The following is a 16,419-nucleotide window of genomic DNA, read 5'->3' on the forward strand; positions in this document are numbered from 1 at the left end:
CTCACAAATATCATGTGTGACCTGAGTTTGTATATAGATTTAATTCAAGTGAAAGAGAAATTTAAAATAGAAATGTTTATCCTCAGCCTCATCTTGCACTTGAAATTCAGTGTGTGATTTAAAAATTCAGGAATGACTGAGACAGAGTGTTGCAAACTATGAAATTGACTATTTTAAATCATTTTTTTCTTCCCTTTAAAAGTCCTGCAGCCTGCTCCACATCAAGTGATAACTAATCTCCCTGAAGCAGTTCGGCTTCCGACGACTCGACCCACCAGGCCACCTCCTCCTCTCATCCCATCATCCAAAACCACAGTGGCTTCAGAAAAACCATCTTTTATCCTGGGAGGCTCCATCTCACAGGTAAAATGCCTTCCCTTCCCAGGAAATTTTTATTGAGTATTGCTTTGGTAAAAGTTTTCCCTTTTTGTCACTAATTGCCCGAGTCTTAATAAATAAAAATCTGTCTGTATGTGAAGAGACAATGACCAGAAAATACAGCAGTCCTCAAACTCCATGCCACACATAGGAAGTTTGTGTGAGTTAGGTGTCCAAAGTGAGTGGCCATGATGCATCGTCTGGTTTAACTTACCAAAGGCATTGCTGTGCCCTGAGGGTTAGTATAGTGTAGATGAAAGATAAATCTTTTCAAGTGCTAAATATGTGTTGACTATTATAAAGGCTCTAAATACTAAATTGTAGATGATTGGTAAGCCCCACTTCATTCTTTCAGGAAGTTCATATCTTTTCTTCCTGGTGTAGTACTATATATATGTATATACACATATATACTATATATATAAATACACACTACACACTACATATATGTATACACACACACACACACATATTTTTTAATGTGGTCTTATCCTAATGGTTGAAAAGTTTTGACTAATGTGCCTGACCAGCAGTCACCACAGTCCTGTCAAGTTATAGAACAATTTCTTCACTTCTAGATGTTTTCTCAGCCCCTTCTGCCTGAAGCAACCACTGTTTTTGCTTCCTATTATGCAGAGTAGTTTTGCTTTTTCTAGAACTTTATATAAATGGACTCACACAGTGTGTACTTCTCTATGTCTGTCTTCTTTAACTTAACATAATGGCTTTAAGGATTCATCCAGGGTTTTGTGTGATCAGTAGGGTTTTTTTTTTTTTTTATTGTTGAATAATACTCTGTTGTATGAACATATATACTGGTTTGTTTATCCATTTTCTCGTTATTGGAAGCCTGAGCTATTTGTAGTTTTTGGCTGTGGTGAATAAAGCTGATAAGAACATTCTTGTACTGACTCTTTGTAGACCTGTGTTTTCATTTCTATTGTGTCGTCAATCCCCTGAGAGTGGAATTGCTCGATATATGTTTTACTTTATAATTTTCCAGAGTGGGTCTAGGTTTTACACTGCTACCAGCAGTGTGTAAGCCTTCATGTTGCTTCATTTGCTCTTCGCAGTCTTTTTTATTTTAGTCCTATTACTGGGTATGTAATATTTCATTGTGGCTTTAGTTTGTGTTTCCCTGGCAGCAAATGATGTTGAACATTTTTTTGTATACTTGTCATTTATATGTCTGATTGTGAAGTGACTATCTTATTACCTGTTTTTATTGGTATTTTTGGTTAGTAGATTATAGAAGTACTTTATATATTATGGATGTAAGGTCTCATATATTTTAAAATATTTTCTCTTTTGTGGCTTGTATGTTTTATTATAACGTTTTTTGATGAGCAGAAATTTTAAGTTTTGATGAAGTCCATATATAATTTTTTTCCCTCATATGATTAGGTTTTTTTCTTTAAGAAATCTTTGCTTTAGGGTTGTGGAGATACTGTGTTTTCTTCTGAAAGCTTTATATTTTGGGCTTTTATATTTTAAGTCTGTGATCCACATGAAATTAATTTTTGTGTGCAACGTGAGGTGAGGTCAGGATCAGGATTAATTTATCCTTCTGGGTTTGTAGTTCCAATAACACTGGTTAAAAAGTCTTTTCTTATTTGATCGCTTTAGGGCCTTTGTCAAAAATGATTTGACTCTGTGGTCTATTTCTGGACTCTGTTCTGTTCAGTTGACGTACTTGCCCATACTTTTATCAGCACCACAATTGTGATTATTGTAGCTTTATGGTAAGTCTTGGAATCATGTGGTATAAGTCTTGTAAGGGCTTTTATTTTTTAAGATTGCTTTGGCTCTTCTATGACTTTGGCACATCCGTATAAATTATAAATGTCAGTTTCTAACAAAAATTCTGGGATTATGGTAAAGGATTATTTTAAATCTCTGGATTATTTTTGGGATAGAAAAGTAGATCTTGAGAATGTTGAGTCTTCTAATCCATGAAACATATTTCCATTTATTTAGGTCTTTAAAATCTTTCATAGTTTTCACTGTAGAGGTTTTGTTAGATTTATTTTCAGTTAATATGATTATTTGTAATGTATTTTGTATTTTAATAAGTATTATTTTTTAAAATTTCAATTTCCAGTTCCTATAGGTATATTTTAAAAAGTTGATTTTTTAATATTCACTTTGTCTCCTGCAACATTCACTTATTTGCTTCTTATTTATTTTGAGGTGTTGGTTTGTTTATTTGTTTTGAGGAAGAGTAGATTTCTTAGGATTTTCTATGTGAGCATGTCATCTGCAAATCAAGATAATATTACTTCTTCCTTTCTAGTCTTTCTTTTTCTTATTTTATCAAACTGGGTTGTGTAGAACGTTTAGGTTTTTTGTTTTTTCTTAAGATTTATTTATTTATTTATTTGAGAGACCAAGGTTGGGGGGAGAGGGAGAGAGCAAATTTTAAGTAGGCTTTCCACTGAATGAGGGGACTGAGGAACCCTGTATGGGGCTCGATCTCACATCCCTGAGATCATGACCTGAGCTGAAATCAAGAGTCAGATGCTTGGGACACCTGGGTGGCTCAGCGGTTGAGCATCTGCCTTTGGCTCAGGGCATGATCCTGGGGTTCTGGGATCAAGTCCCACATCAGGCTCCCTGCATGGAGCCTGCTTCTCCCTCTGCCTCTCTCTTTCTGTGCCTCTCATGAATAAATAAAATCTTAAAAAAAAAAAAAAAGTCAGATGCTTAACTGACTGAGCCACCCAGACACGCCATAGTAGAATGTTTAGAGGAAGTGGTGAAAAGGATATGCTTTCCTTGTTGCCCATTTTAGGAGGGAGACATTCAGTATTTCACTGGTAGATATGTTAACTATAGCCTTTTCATAGGTACCTTTCATCAGATTGAAGATGTTTCCTTATATTTTTTGTTTGCTGAGGGTCTGTATTTTTCTCCAGTTTTTGTACTTTGCAACTTCAGAATTCCTGTACAGTTCTTTTTTATGATTTCTTTTTGTTGATATTCTTTGTATGAGGAGACATCATTTTCATACTTTCCTTTAATTCTTTTTTAATTTTTTTTTTTTTTAAATTTATTTATGATAGGCACACAGTGAGAGAGAGAGAGAGAGAGAGGCAGAGACACAGGCAGAGGGAGAAGCAGGCTCCATGCACCGGGAGCCTGATGTGGGATTCGATCCCGGGTCTCCAGGATCGCGCCCTGGGCCAAAGGCAGGCGCTAAACCGCTGCGCCACCCAGGGATCCCCACTTTCCTTTAATTCTTTAGACATGATTCCCTGTCGTTCTTTGAACGTATTTGCAATAGCTGATTAATGATATAACAGTCTTTTTCTGGCAAGTCGACAGCCCAGGGACAGTTTTTATTCATTGCATTTTTTTCCCTATGTGTGTGGGTCATGCTTTCTTGTTTCTTGTAATTTTTGTTTAAAAAATGACATTTTATGTAATGTGCCAACTGTGGAAATCATTCTCCTCTCTCCCTAGGGTTTGCTATTGTTGCTTTTATTTTTGTTGATACTTGCTTTGTGACTTTTCTGAACTAACTCTGTGAAGTCTGTATTCTTATGACGTGTATGGTCACTGAAGTCTCTTTGCTTCACCTCCTGGTCAGCTAAGGCTTGATAGACTCCAGTGCTTGGAATGCCTAAATGTCCCAGTCTTTCCTGAGTGGCTCTCTGTGTGTGCTGGGTACACCTTCAACATTCAGCCAGGCAACTGGCAACTCTGCCTTAGTCTTCACTTCCTGCTTTCACAGAGCTTTAAGGTCAGCCAGAGTTGAGAACTTAAGGCCTTCTCATGTCTTTCTTGGGCATCTGCATAGCCTTGCACATGCACATGGCCTTCTAGATTCCTAGCATGTTTTGGAACTTTTCAAACCCTCTTTGCACATCTCATTTCTTAACATTTCCTTTTAAGGTTTTTGGTTATCCTGTTGTTTGCCTTCGTGGTTATCTACTGCCTCAGATAGTGAAGAAGTGAAGTCATTTGACGCTGATTGTTTTTGCTTTGTTTTGTTTTGTTCTTTTAAGATTATATCTATTTATTCAGTAGAGATACACAGAGAAAGACAGAGACATAAGCAGAGGGAGAAGCAGGCTCCCTGCGGAGAGCCCGATGTGGGACTTGATCACAGGGCCCCGGGATCATGCCCTGAGCCAAAGGCAGATGCTCAACCACTGAGCCACCCAGGCGCTCCAGATGCTGATTGTTTTTGATAAGCATGCATCTTCTTCCCCACCACAGATCAAATAAAGACAGCCTCGCAAATGAGTTTCCCAGAGAGCCACCAGACAAGTCAAATAATGACAGTTATCTGAGAATGAGGCTTTTAGGAAGCTCCAACCCTCTTCATTCCCCTCCTGTGGCTGCTAGACTGATGGTTTTTACCATGATTGAAGGCTATTGATTTTCAAGGCTACTGCTGAACTTGATGGGGAAATACATGGGAGAGGAAATAGAGCAAGTTCAAATGCCATAAAGCTCACTATTCTTACCTAGATTTTGCTAGTTTTCTTGAACAAATGTGCCCAGATTTCTACAAGCCTTGGGCTAATTTCGAAATTAAAAAGTTGATTCTACAATTTTTGGTGGTTTTCTGATTGCCTTTATGGAGGAGAGTTTTAAGAAGTCCTTATTCTGCTATTTTCACCAATATCACTATCCTATAGCAATTTAAGAGGAATAAATATTGTTAATAGTAGCTTATTACATTTTGAGTGTACTGTTAAGTGCTTTATTTATGTAATTCGTTAACAATAAATATTAGTTACATGAAACTTGTGGTGATTTCAGAAGACATAACTTGCTCCCTTTAAAAGTATTTTTAATGTAAGCAATCTATGATAAGGATTTTCTTGCTTTGCAGATACTTGTTCTTAATTTAGGACAGTGAGTGTGTAAACTTTTATAAACAGAGAATGTTAAATTTATTATTGACCTTGTGATAAGACAATGCTATTTTAGTCTTTTAAAATTATTTTTAGGGAACACCTGGCACTTATCTGACTTCTCATAATCAGCCTTCCTACACTCAAGAAGCAGCTAAGCCCTCAGTGGGCTCCATCTCTCTAGGACTGCCGCGGCAACAGGAATCTGCCAAATCAGGTCAGTGAGTAAATATTCAGAATGTTCCTGCACTTGCAGCATCAAGGTTGGTTTTTTAGCACTTGATCTCTTCCTGTTTCTCTTGCTTTGGTCCATAGCTACTGTGCCCTACATCAAGCAGGAAGAATTTTCCCCCCGAAGCCAAAACTCACAGCCTGAAGGTTTATTGGTCAGGGCACAACACGAAGGAGTGGTCAGAGGTAAAATATGCTGTTTGGCAGAAATATTAAACTTTTGTTCCCAATAAATGTATTAAAGTAAGTCATTGATATGTTTTAATGTTTGGTTTTTAAGTTAGAACCTTTATATTCTAAGTTTTTACTTTCTATAAAAATAATTTAAAACCTTGAAGTTCCACATTTCAGCAGTCCTTTTCAATAATTGCAGTATTATTTTAAAAGTGCATTTCAGTAAAATACAGCTATTCTTTTTGTATTGCTGTTTTCTTCTCTTACCCCGCTTCCAAGTAGGGGCTAATTTTTGTTTTTTTGCAGTGCTAGAAGGTGTAATTTGCTAATCATTTTGGTTATATTCAGGTACCACAGGAGCCATCCAAGAAGGAAGTATAACTCGGGGAACACCAACCAGCAAAATTTCCATGGAAGGCATCCCGTCCCTCCGGGGCTCTATCACTCAGGTTAGTTTTGAGCATTCCTGATATACTGGACAGTAGCTAATGAGAAAACGGTAAGTCAGGTCTCAAGAACTCCAGCAGTATAGTTCTGTGATCGAGTTGCTCGTTGTTCTGGATTACGGGACTGGGTCTCAGTGGTAATAAGCCCAGATCCCCAAACTCTCTGCAGAAAGACATTAATATGATCATTTTAACCACCAGCTGTATTATCTGTTCTGTGGGTTATTTGAAAAGGTCAGTGATTTGCAGATTGGCAGAAGAAACAAGTTCTGATTGATGTAGCTTTTACTGTCTTCCTGGCAAAGCTTTTACCATGTGGTTTTCAGCTTAAATAGAAATGGAGAAGAAAATCATTATAAATTATCTGCTCTCTTTTGCCCTTTGTGAAAAAGAAGGTCTGCAATCCTGGCACGTAAGCCACCTTGCTGGAATCTCCTGCGATGCTGGGAGATATGGGTGATGTTGACAGAAGTACCAGAAGTCAAGTATCTTCTTCCAATTTGAAGCTAACTGCATTGCCAGTTTTGATTAAGAGAAAGGTCTTTCTTTTCCTCCTTTAGATGTTAATTTCAGTTTGAAATGTAACAGTCCATAGCCTCTTCATTATGTACATCTGGGAACAAAAAATTCTGTCTTGAGAAATCATTGTAAACAGAATCCTGTGTGTGCATTGAACCAGTTACAAGTGTCCGGTTTTATTCTTCTTCCTTGTCTTTTGTTCACATTCCGTAGGCCCATGATTAAAGTATGGTTCCCAGACTGGCAGAATTTGGCATGTAAACGATCAGGCCCCACCTCAGATTTCCGGAAGTCTCATCTGTGGGAGCAGGGCCCTCTAGTGACTCTGCCGTATGCCCACTTGAGAATCCCACCCTAGGACCTCATTGATCAAGTGTAGTCTGTGTCCTAGAGTATCAGCTTTGCTTGGGAGCTTGTTAATTCATGTAGAAATTTTAGTTCCCACTTCAGACCTATTGAGTCAGAGTCTTTATTTTAACAAGATGCAGTTTATAGAGTATACAATGTAGTGATCTAGAAAGTTACATGTGAACTCTTCACATCTCTCCTTCTATATCCGACCAAGGTATACATCCTGAAATTAATTTTCAGAATAAGCAAACACATTAATAGTAGAGACAGTAGAGAAATAAATGCCATATGCATATTATCTCTTCCTGTTCATTCTCACTCCAGTAACCAGGCTGTGGGTAGGAAGACAGAATGAACTGGATGAAGTGAGGCTGGATTTTTCTCTATTTTCAAACCAGTCTGTCCACGTGAATTGAGCACTTCTGAAGCAGGTGTTGTAGATTTCCCGATGTTTACTACCAAGCTCATTGAACAGCTGGACAAGTAAATGTTTTGTTGTCATTCTTCCTGTTCTACGCGTGTGTTTTCATATCGTCCTCCTCACTAGAGTTTTGGGGATGCCAAATGTGTGAGTGGGCTGGTCTGGGCCTACCACGCCCATATCAACCCAGCAGCTCACTTTTACTAAGTGTTCTAACACCTGAGTTTCCATGAATGATTTCTCTGGAAGGAAGAGTTTACTGCTTCAAAGAGGGGTCAGAAAGAACCGTGGCCCTAGGCAACCCCAAAGAGAACTAAGTAATGATGGTGAAGACGCAGAGGATGTGACCTAAACTGAATCCATAGCACAGGATGGAGACTTCTGAGTTTTGCCTTTCCTGCCTCCACTTGAACGCAGCAGACAGTTTGGGAACTTCAGGTTGTTTTTTCCTCTTATCACAATGTGAGAGAAGGTTGCAGTATTCTAAATTTAAAACTTAATTTATCACCTCATTTTTATTAGATGTTTTGAAAAAAACTTACTATACTTACATGATTTTTGGCCTCTTAAGATTTTTTTTTTTTCTTGAGAGTTAAGAGGTTTGATTTCAAGGAGGGGAAGAAAGCTAATTTGATTCTTATACCTGTCAGCATTTTAAGTTTTGTGGGACAGGGTTCTAAGACAAAGGTACAGTATTTCTTTATACTTATAAAACCTTAATGTCTGGTTTCCTCTCATGTCTCTGTCCTTTCTTCTTTAGAAAGATATGGATGGATCAGACTCCCAGTTAAGTTTTCTGAGCATCTCCCGTTTCCTCTAAACCTGAGTATTTGTGTTTGATTTGATGGCAGGGTACCCCAGCTCTGTCACAGGCTGGCATACCAACTGAGGCGTTGGTAAAGGGATCCATTTCTAGAATGCCTATTGAAGAGAGCAGTCCTGAGAAAGGCAGAGAGGAAGCTGCATCAAAAGGTCATGTTATTTATGAAGGCAAAAGTGGACACATCTTATCCTACGATAGTGAGTATGATGTCTGTACTCTGAAGCCAGTATGGTGATGTAAGACTGGAAACAGAGGCTCTGCTTCCCCACATACTTGCTGGGTGGAGGGAGGCACTGAAAAATGATAAACAGTGTAGAGCCCATAGTACATGGTTCTGTAGTGGTAGCTAACATCAACTGTGGCTAGTTGAGTTAGCCTAAGAAGAGAGTCTTTAACTTTAGTAGAATCATTTTTATTTTAAAGGCATTCCTATTTCATACATTAAGAATTAGACAGTTAAAAAAAAAAAAAGAATTAGACAGTAGATAATAATCTGATAAACCTGGAAAGAGTTTTGAATTGAAATTCTTAAATTATTTTAATATCTGTATATAAGCATTTTCTTTAGCTGTATTCTCAGGTTATATTTTCTCATTAATGTTACAAGAATGACTCAGTTATGGTTAAAAAAAAAAAAAACCAAGTGAGGGACTAGATTTGAGTTCCCATTAGCAACTGTTTCTATGATCTGAGTAGTCATTAGTCATGTTTTATCTCTCTTGGAATACAAAGATGTAAGATATGTGAGCACAGAGTGCCTGATGCAGAACACATGGTAACTTTTTCTGATTTCCTTCCTCCTTTCTTGTTTTAACATTTCTGGCATATGCTGATTTACATTTTGCTTCTAGAGGAAAAAATTAATGTGCATTGCCTAAGCCAGATATGTAGATGTCATCCTCATCACTTTGTTGTTCCCTTTCCACATCCAGTCAGTCACTAAGTTGTTTCTGTTCTTTTTTCTGAATGCTCTGGAATATTTCCATTTCTGGTGTTCCCCACTGCCACCATCGTCTTCCATTGGGGTGACTCAGCAGCTGCCCCTGATCTCCCCACCTTTAGTCAGAACCCCTTTCAGCAATATCCCATTGCTTCCTGCTTGACTCTGCATTGCTTTAAGATCAGTGTAAGCCCCTTACCTTGGCTCAATCCCCCCACCACCATCTGATGCCAGCTTCTCTCCCAGACTGTTCCCGTCCCACTTTTCCCTTTGCACCCTTGCACTGCCTGCCCATACACTCTTCCTTCAGCTCCGTGCAAACTGACCACGCACCCAGCTTAAGTTCTTCGAATGTTCCACACTCTGCCTCACTGTGACGTCTTTGTGCTCACATTCCCTTGGCCTGTACCACCTCTTCCTCCCTTACCTCTGACATAAGCATCTCCTCCTCATCCTTCAGTTCTCAGCTTACCCATGGCTTCTCATAGGCAGCCTTATCGGAGCCTTTGATGTGTTAGGTTTCCCTTCCAGCATTCTCCTAGTACACTATGCCTCTCTTTTCATAGTACTGACTATGCTCTAGAGCAATTGTCTCGCACTTTATTTGTATCTGCCACGATTGGGTAAGTTTCATGAAGGAAGGGACTTAATATGTTAACCTTATCTGCAAGCCTATCTTATTTATGCCTGGCACTCAAATAAATTTGAATTAATGAAAATTTCATAAATATCATCTACAAAGTACTGGGCCATAGGTCATAGGTTTTTATATTATTATTTTTATAAGATAGACTATGAAACTAAGATAACTGATTTACTATAGAATAGGCCTTGGGCCCTGTCTGAGCAATTCTTATTTCTATGTTCTGCAGATATTAAGAATGCCCGAGAAGGGACAAGGAGTCCAAGAACAGCTCATGAAATCAGTTTGAAAAGAAGCTACGAATCAGTGGAAGGAAATATAAAGCAAGGGTTGTCAATGAGGGAGTCTCCTGTGTCAGCACCGTTGGAGGGTAAAAATATTGTTTCCAGAACTTTATTTAGATACATTTAATTTTGTACAGCAAATTTGCATGGTTGGGTTAGGTTGTATTCAGTCTCTGTCATTTGTACCTGAAATTTATATTCATGTTAATATATAATTGAAACGTTTTTTAATATATCATTATATATTATAGTAAAATATGTAACATATAATTAATATTGTTATGAACTAGTTGATATGTTTACATTTATATTCATATGTACATATAAATCAAATACATGACAGTGGAAGAAAGTAAAAATTAAACATTATGGGTCATATCATAGATAACTAGTAGAATGCTCCTGTAATTTGTAGACTATTCCTGCTAGGGTTGATTAAATGAGTTGAAAAATGTAAAATTCACTCTGAGAACTTGGTTTTTCATTGTGAGGTAGTTAAAATGATGTAATAGAACAAAGACCTGTATTTGAAATCCTGCTGCACTGTTTACTGAGGAATTTCACTGTGGGAGTTAAATCCTCTGTTAATCAAGGGATTGTAGTTATTGTATGGGGATCCTAGATAGCTGTCCAAACTTGTGCTGACCACATGATACAAACTTACCCCATGTTTGATACACATTCACTACATTAGTGAATGTATATCAAAACTACTAAAAACCTGTGGTTTTATTTGTTAATGCCTCACTTTCTTTAAATCTTAACCTGCCTCAACAATTTAATGTTAATATAGGTGAAATACTAAAAACAGGATAAGGATTCCTCAGTCTTAGAAGTCCTGCGTAATTTTCTAAGAGTTGGATTTTCTCCATATTAAAAAAAAATCTTACTTCCCTTTACTTTTAGGGTAATTGTGTGTGGTTATTTCCAATCCTTGATTCAAGTGTATTGTGATGTGACGCGAAACTTATGAAGAGGTTATTTACAGCTTTTTCATTTTGATTTGCATGTTTTCATTTATGTATTTTACCAGTTTTTGAGATAGTGCAGCCATCTTCTGTGTTTTCCCTCTCTCAGAAGTCTATTCCAGAGCTAAATGGTGATTCTCAACCCCTCTGTGTGTCCTCTCACCTTGACAAAGAAGCATTGGATTTTAGATATAATTTTGAAAGTGTCTTTCCTTTTTGGTTTATAAGAGATGTCTTCTGTGGCTATTTTCTCTTTAGTAGAATGTTGAAAAGGAACAAATGATGTCATGTTGGGTACTTACAACTTTTATTTTTTCCATGATATTCTCAATAGTTCACAAATTTAAGATATCTTTCTCCATAGAGCTTTTATCAAAAAGTATATACTCTAAGGTCAGTATAAAGTATATGTGAATTGATATCCACATTATGTTTAATACTTGAATCCTTTCTTTTTTTGAAAGGGCTGATATGCCGAGCATTACCCAGGGGGAGCCCTCATTCTGACCTCAAAGAAAGGACTGTACTGTCTGGTTCCATAATGCAGGGTAAACTTTTTTTGCTTGTTTTAGCTTTTATTCACGACTGCCCGTTGGCCAAGTAGTTTGTCATTAATTTGCAGTGCATGAAACATGCTTTTCAAGTATTTTCCCTTTTGAAATATTAGATATTTAAGTCTTGATTTTAACTCTTCTGTTTCTGAGCTAGTTTATTTGAAGATGGTAGTTACCTAATCTTTGAATATAGAGGCATCTTCATTATGTAAGAACCATTCTCTGATTGTGATGAACAGTGTATTAAATCTTGAACCACCTGAAAAAAATGACGACTTAGTGTTATAAACAGGAAATTGATTAGAAACTGCAAGCTGACATGGTATTGATTTTTTTAAATAGTGGTAAAATACATGTATCAGAATTTACTGTCTCAACAATTTTTAAGTGTACAGTTCAGTTGCATTGTTATGCAACCATTGGCATTATTATAATAGGTATGTTTCTTGAATTCTTTCCTGAAGGCACACCAAGAGCAACAACAGACAGCTTTGAAGATGGTCTTAAATATCCCAAACAGATTAAAAGGGAGAGTCCTCCCATACGAGCATTTGAAGGCGCCATTACCAAAGGGAAACCATATGATGGCATTACCACCATCAAAGAAATGGGGCGTTCCATTCATGAGATTCCACGGCAAGATATTTTAACTCAGGAAAGCCGAAAAACTCCAGAAGTAGTCCAGAGCACAAGGCCAATAATAGAGGGTTCCATCTCCCAGGTAACTACATCAGGGTGCTTTTTGTCAGCCATTCCACTTCAGACTGTAATAGTCATGGGGCATTTTTAAGAGCATGACTTAATAATTATAAGTAGTTCTTAGGATGTCAGATCTTTCAGAAGTAAAAGTGAAAGTTTTATGTACACTTTTTATTATTTGTTTCTCTTGTGTCTGTATTGTGGAATGCACACTGCGAGAAAGTATGCAGCTCTGGATTTGTGAGCATTTTATTGAGATATCCACATCCATACAGATAGTAAAGGTTACCAGAGCAAATTATAATTGCTATGAGCCTGGCTGACCTGAGATGGAAGAAATCTTTGGATGCCGTGGACTACCTATAATGAGTGTTTCTTTTCTTTTAGGGTACACCAATAAAGTTTGACAGCAACTCAGGTCAATCTGCCATCAAACACAACGTCAAATCCTTAATCACAGGGCCTAACAAACTATCCCGTGGAATGCCTCCACTGGAAATTGTGCCAGAGAACATAAAAGCGGTAGAACGGGGAAAATATGAGGATGTGAAAGCAGGCGAGCCAGTGCGTTCCCGGCATACATCAGTGGTAAGCTCTGGCCCCTCCGTTCTTAGGTCAACACTTCATGAAGCTCCCAAGGCACAACTGAGCCCAGGGATTTATGATGATAGTAGTGCACGGCGGACACCTGTGAGTTATCCAAACACCATATCCAGAGGCTCGCCTATGATGAACAGAACTGCTGATGGTACGTTACTCTTCTGTCCTGGTCTCATGTTGATTGCATTCTCCTTTCCCACCTCTGGCAAAAAGTAAATGTCAGATTGTTAGCTTTGGGTTGCCACAAGTTCTGTAGGTTGTGCTTGATAGGAGAGCTATATGGAAGGCTACCAAATTGCAAGTAGGTATAATGGTAGGTAAAATACCTAATACTTTCATCAGGCATAAAGTATGCTGGAGTCCAGAAATGCTCTAGAGTAAGTTTATTCTTAGAGTGGATATTCAGGTAATCCTACAAGGTGTTCTGAAAGTCCGTGTTGACCACTGTTTGGTTAGCGGCTCTGGTGTAGGAGTTGAAAGTTCAGGCCACGGAGCAAGACTTCCTGGACTCGAATTGAGATACTTCTTTCTGCATGACCTTGGACAAGTTACTTCGCTTCCCAAGGCTTTAGTTTCCTCATATCTGTAAAATGGTAATGTCATATTAAGACTTACCTCACTGCCCGTTGGAAAGATCAGATGAGGCCATGTGTTCGAAGGACCTGGAAAGGAAAGTATGAGTGATGCCCGGCACATAGTAAATGTGAAATATTGTTATAGCCATTGCTGCTGGTGGTGGTGTCAGCCACCTCCCCTGGCTCCCTGCTGTGGGCAGGTATGCTGTAAGGTGAGAGGTATTGATTTTTACCAGATGAACCCTGAAACCACCTGTGACCCTTCACAACATCCCCAGCCACTCTGTCAGGTTTATTGCAGTACGTGTGAGGTCCTGGCAGGATGCTGGGGTAACTGGGAAGGTGAGCAATATTTCATGCGGGGGAGAAGAGGACCATCTTGGAGGGAAGAGAAAGGGAAGTGCCCCCTTGGGGGGCAGAGTGGTGAAGGCAGAGCCTTGGGCTATGGTTTTGAAGGAGAATTGCCCTGCAGAGGGGAAAGGCACTCCATGTTTGAGCAAGTTGGGGCTCAGAAGGGGATGTAGTAAACCAGCATGATTTCTTGGTTTTGTCAGATAGATTTGTGCAATCATGGCAAAGATGATATTCTCAAAATATTAATAATTAGGTGGTGGTGGTAACTGCACAAACCTGAGTGTATTAATGCCACTGAATCATACCCTTCAAAATGGTAACTTTTATATTCTGTGTGTTTTACCACAATTATTAAAACAGCAGAAGGTGACAGCCAGTGAGTGTCAGGATATGCTATTCATTGGGGGAATGATCTAATAACTTCTGAATAACACCCTTTAAAAAGAAGAGGCTGAGGTAGGTTGACGTTGATGAGCTCATGAGAAAGGCTTTGTAGAAGTCCAGGGCAACAGAAGATGGCATCACGTAGTGACGGGCGGGCGAGCAGCAGGGAGGCTTGGCGGCACAGACAGAGGGAGGGAGCTATGACTTGGTACGCGGGGGATGGAGAAGAATTTGAAATGTTGGGAGTCCTACAGAAAACAAGATCATTTCTAATGGGCTGTAAAGAGGAGTGCTGAACTTCATTTTTAATCTTAACATTAGGTGATAAAATGGTGCTGGGATCCAAGAGCTGGTAATCTCCAAATCTCAAAAGCTTCTGCTAGTTCTTCATATTTGCATGTTTTTCAAGATGGAATATTAAATGTTAGGTGGAAGCAGATAAAAATATAAAATACAGTCTGTAATTGTTTGAGTGAGAAATGAATAAATTGACTGTTGAACAACTTTGGTTTGAACTATGCAGGTCCACTTAATGTGGATTTTTTTTTTGGTGGGGGGGATAAATACAGTACAGTACTGTAAACATATTTTTCTCTTGCAATTTTCTTGTCCTTTTTTTTTTTTTTTTTTAAGATTTACTTTAGAGAAAAGCGAGTGCAGGAGCTGGGGAAGGGACAGAGGAAGAGGGAGAGAGGGAAGCAGATTCCCCTACTGAGCACAGAGCCCAACACAGGGCTTAATCTCACAATCCTGCAATCATTACCCGAGCTGAAATCAAGAGTAAGACCCATCTGGCCACCCAGGCGCCCCTCTTACAATTTTCCTTTCTCTAGCTTACTTTATTGTAAGAATCCAGAATACAATACATAAAACATACAAAATATGCACTAATCGACTATGTCACTAGTAAGCCTTCCGGTCAGTAGTAGGCTATTAGTTTTTGGGGAATCAGAAGTTGCACATGGATTTTTCACTGTGTGGAGGGTTGCTGTCCCTAACCCCTGCATTGTTCAGGGGCCGACTATATGACTTGACTTCCCAAGTTTTCTTAAGAAGTTGTGGTGTTGCCTTTTTTTTTTTTTTTCCAGTTACGATTTCCTCTAGCAAGTCTACCAATCATGAAAGAAAATCAACACTGACCCCTACCCAGAGGGAAAGTATACCAGCGAAGTCTCCAGTACCTGGGGTGGACCCTGTAGTAAGCCACAGCCCTTTTGATCCCCATCATAGGGGCAGCACCACAGGAGAGGTTTATCGGAGCCATCTTCCCACACATTTGGATCCAGCCATGCCATTTCACAGGGCTCTGGATCCTGGTAAGCACTGGGTGTAGGGATGGTTTATGGCAAGGAAATAATACACCTGTCTGATTTTTTAAACTATTTATTTATTAAAGTATAATATGCAAACTGTTGTATATATGTGTGCAGCTCACTGAACTGTCACACACACAACCCCCACCACCACCACCACATTAATTACCAGTTCCTAAATCAAGAAACAATATTACCAGCTCCCATTACAGGACTAAAAATCAGAATGGCATTTGGTTAAGCTGATTGAAAAAGTGGGTCAATGTAAAGAATTATTTTTGAATGACGGACGTCCCTTAAACATTTAAATTTACGAAGTAGACCTTCACTTACCTCATCGGTGATCTGATGTAAGGTCAGGGTCTACTGATGAAATCTAAGTGATACACTTCCTTGCAGTTTTGGTTTTTTAAGTGAAGCTAGAATTTAAAGCTGCTTCAAAGCAATTTAAATACAGAATCCTTGCAGATTTTTTTCCTCAGTCTTTCCACATTGTCTCATCCACACCTGATTCAACTTTTGTATTGAGTCTTTCCAAAGCAGTCAGCTCAGTTTCCAGAGAAACAACTCATTTCTTTCTTCTCTCAGCAACCTCCGGGTTACCTCATTAAGTTATGTAATTACAGTAGCAGGTACAACTGGAAGGAACTTTTGAACAGACCCACCCTTCTGACGATGGATGTAGGAGTGTGTAGGTTTTCTGGGGACAATCTGCCCAAGGCAGCATGCTCTACAAAGGGAAAGGAGTGGCTCAGCGTGTCAGTGGCTGGCCTAACCCATCCATGTGCCAGCTCCAGCCTGTCCTCTCTGCTCAGTTCCTGCTCTTCTTGCCTGCTGAGCCATACTCAGATGTGTATTTTCTGCTCAGACCTCTTCTCCATCCTAAATTGTTTGTTA

At 38.9% G+C, this 16,419-nt stretch overlaps 1 protein-coding gene across 47 annotated transcripts in view; it reads left to right on the forward strand.

The window, feature by feature from the left end:
• Positions 1-16,419, forward strand: part of NCOR1 (nuclear receptor corepressor 1) — a 151,702-nt gene that overhangs the window by 112,271 nt on the left and 23,012 nt on the right. For all 47 annotated transcript variants that reach the window (XM_072730425.1, XM_072730437.1, XM_072730429.1 and 44 more), the window contains 10 exons: positions 203-363; positions 5,340-5,460; positions 5,559-5,660; positions 5,997-6,097; positions 8,237-8,405; positions 10,021-10,161; positions 11,508-11,591; positions 12,062-12,318; positions 12,684-13,044; positions 15,298-15,525. In XM_072730425.1, the coding sequence (XP_072586526.1) occupies positions 203-363; positions 5,340-5,460; positions 5,559-5,660; positions 5,997-6,097; positions 8,237-8,405; positions 10,021-10,161; positions 11,508-11,591; positions 12,062-12,318; positions 12,684-13,044; positions 15,298-15,525 (1,725 nt within the window). The remainder of the gene's footprint in view (positions 1-202; positions 364-5,339; positions 5,461-5,558; positions 5,661-5,996; positions 6,098-8,236; positions 8,406-10,020; positions 10,162-11,507; positions 11,592-12,061; positions 12,319-12,683; positions 13,045-15,297; positions 15,526-16,419) is intronic.

Source organism: Vulpes vulpes, chromosome 12, assembly GCF_048418805.1.
Source record: "Vulpes vulpes isolate BD-2025 chromosome 12, VulVul3, whole genome shotgun sequence".
Taxonomy (NCBI): Eukaryota; Metazoa; Chordata; class Mammalia; order Carnivora; family Canidae; genus Vulpes; species Vulpes vulpes.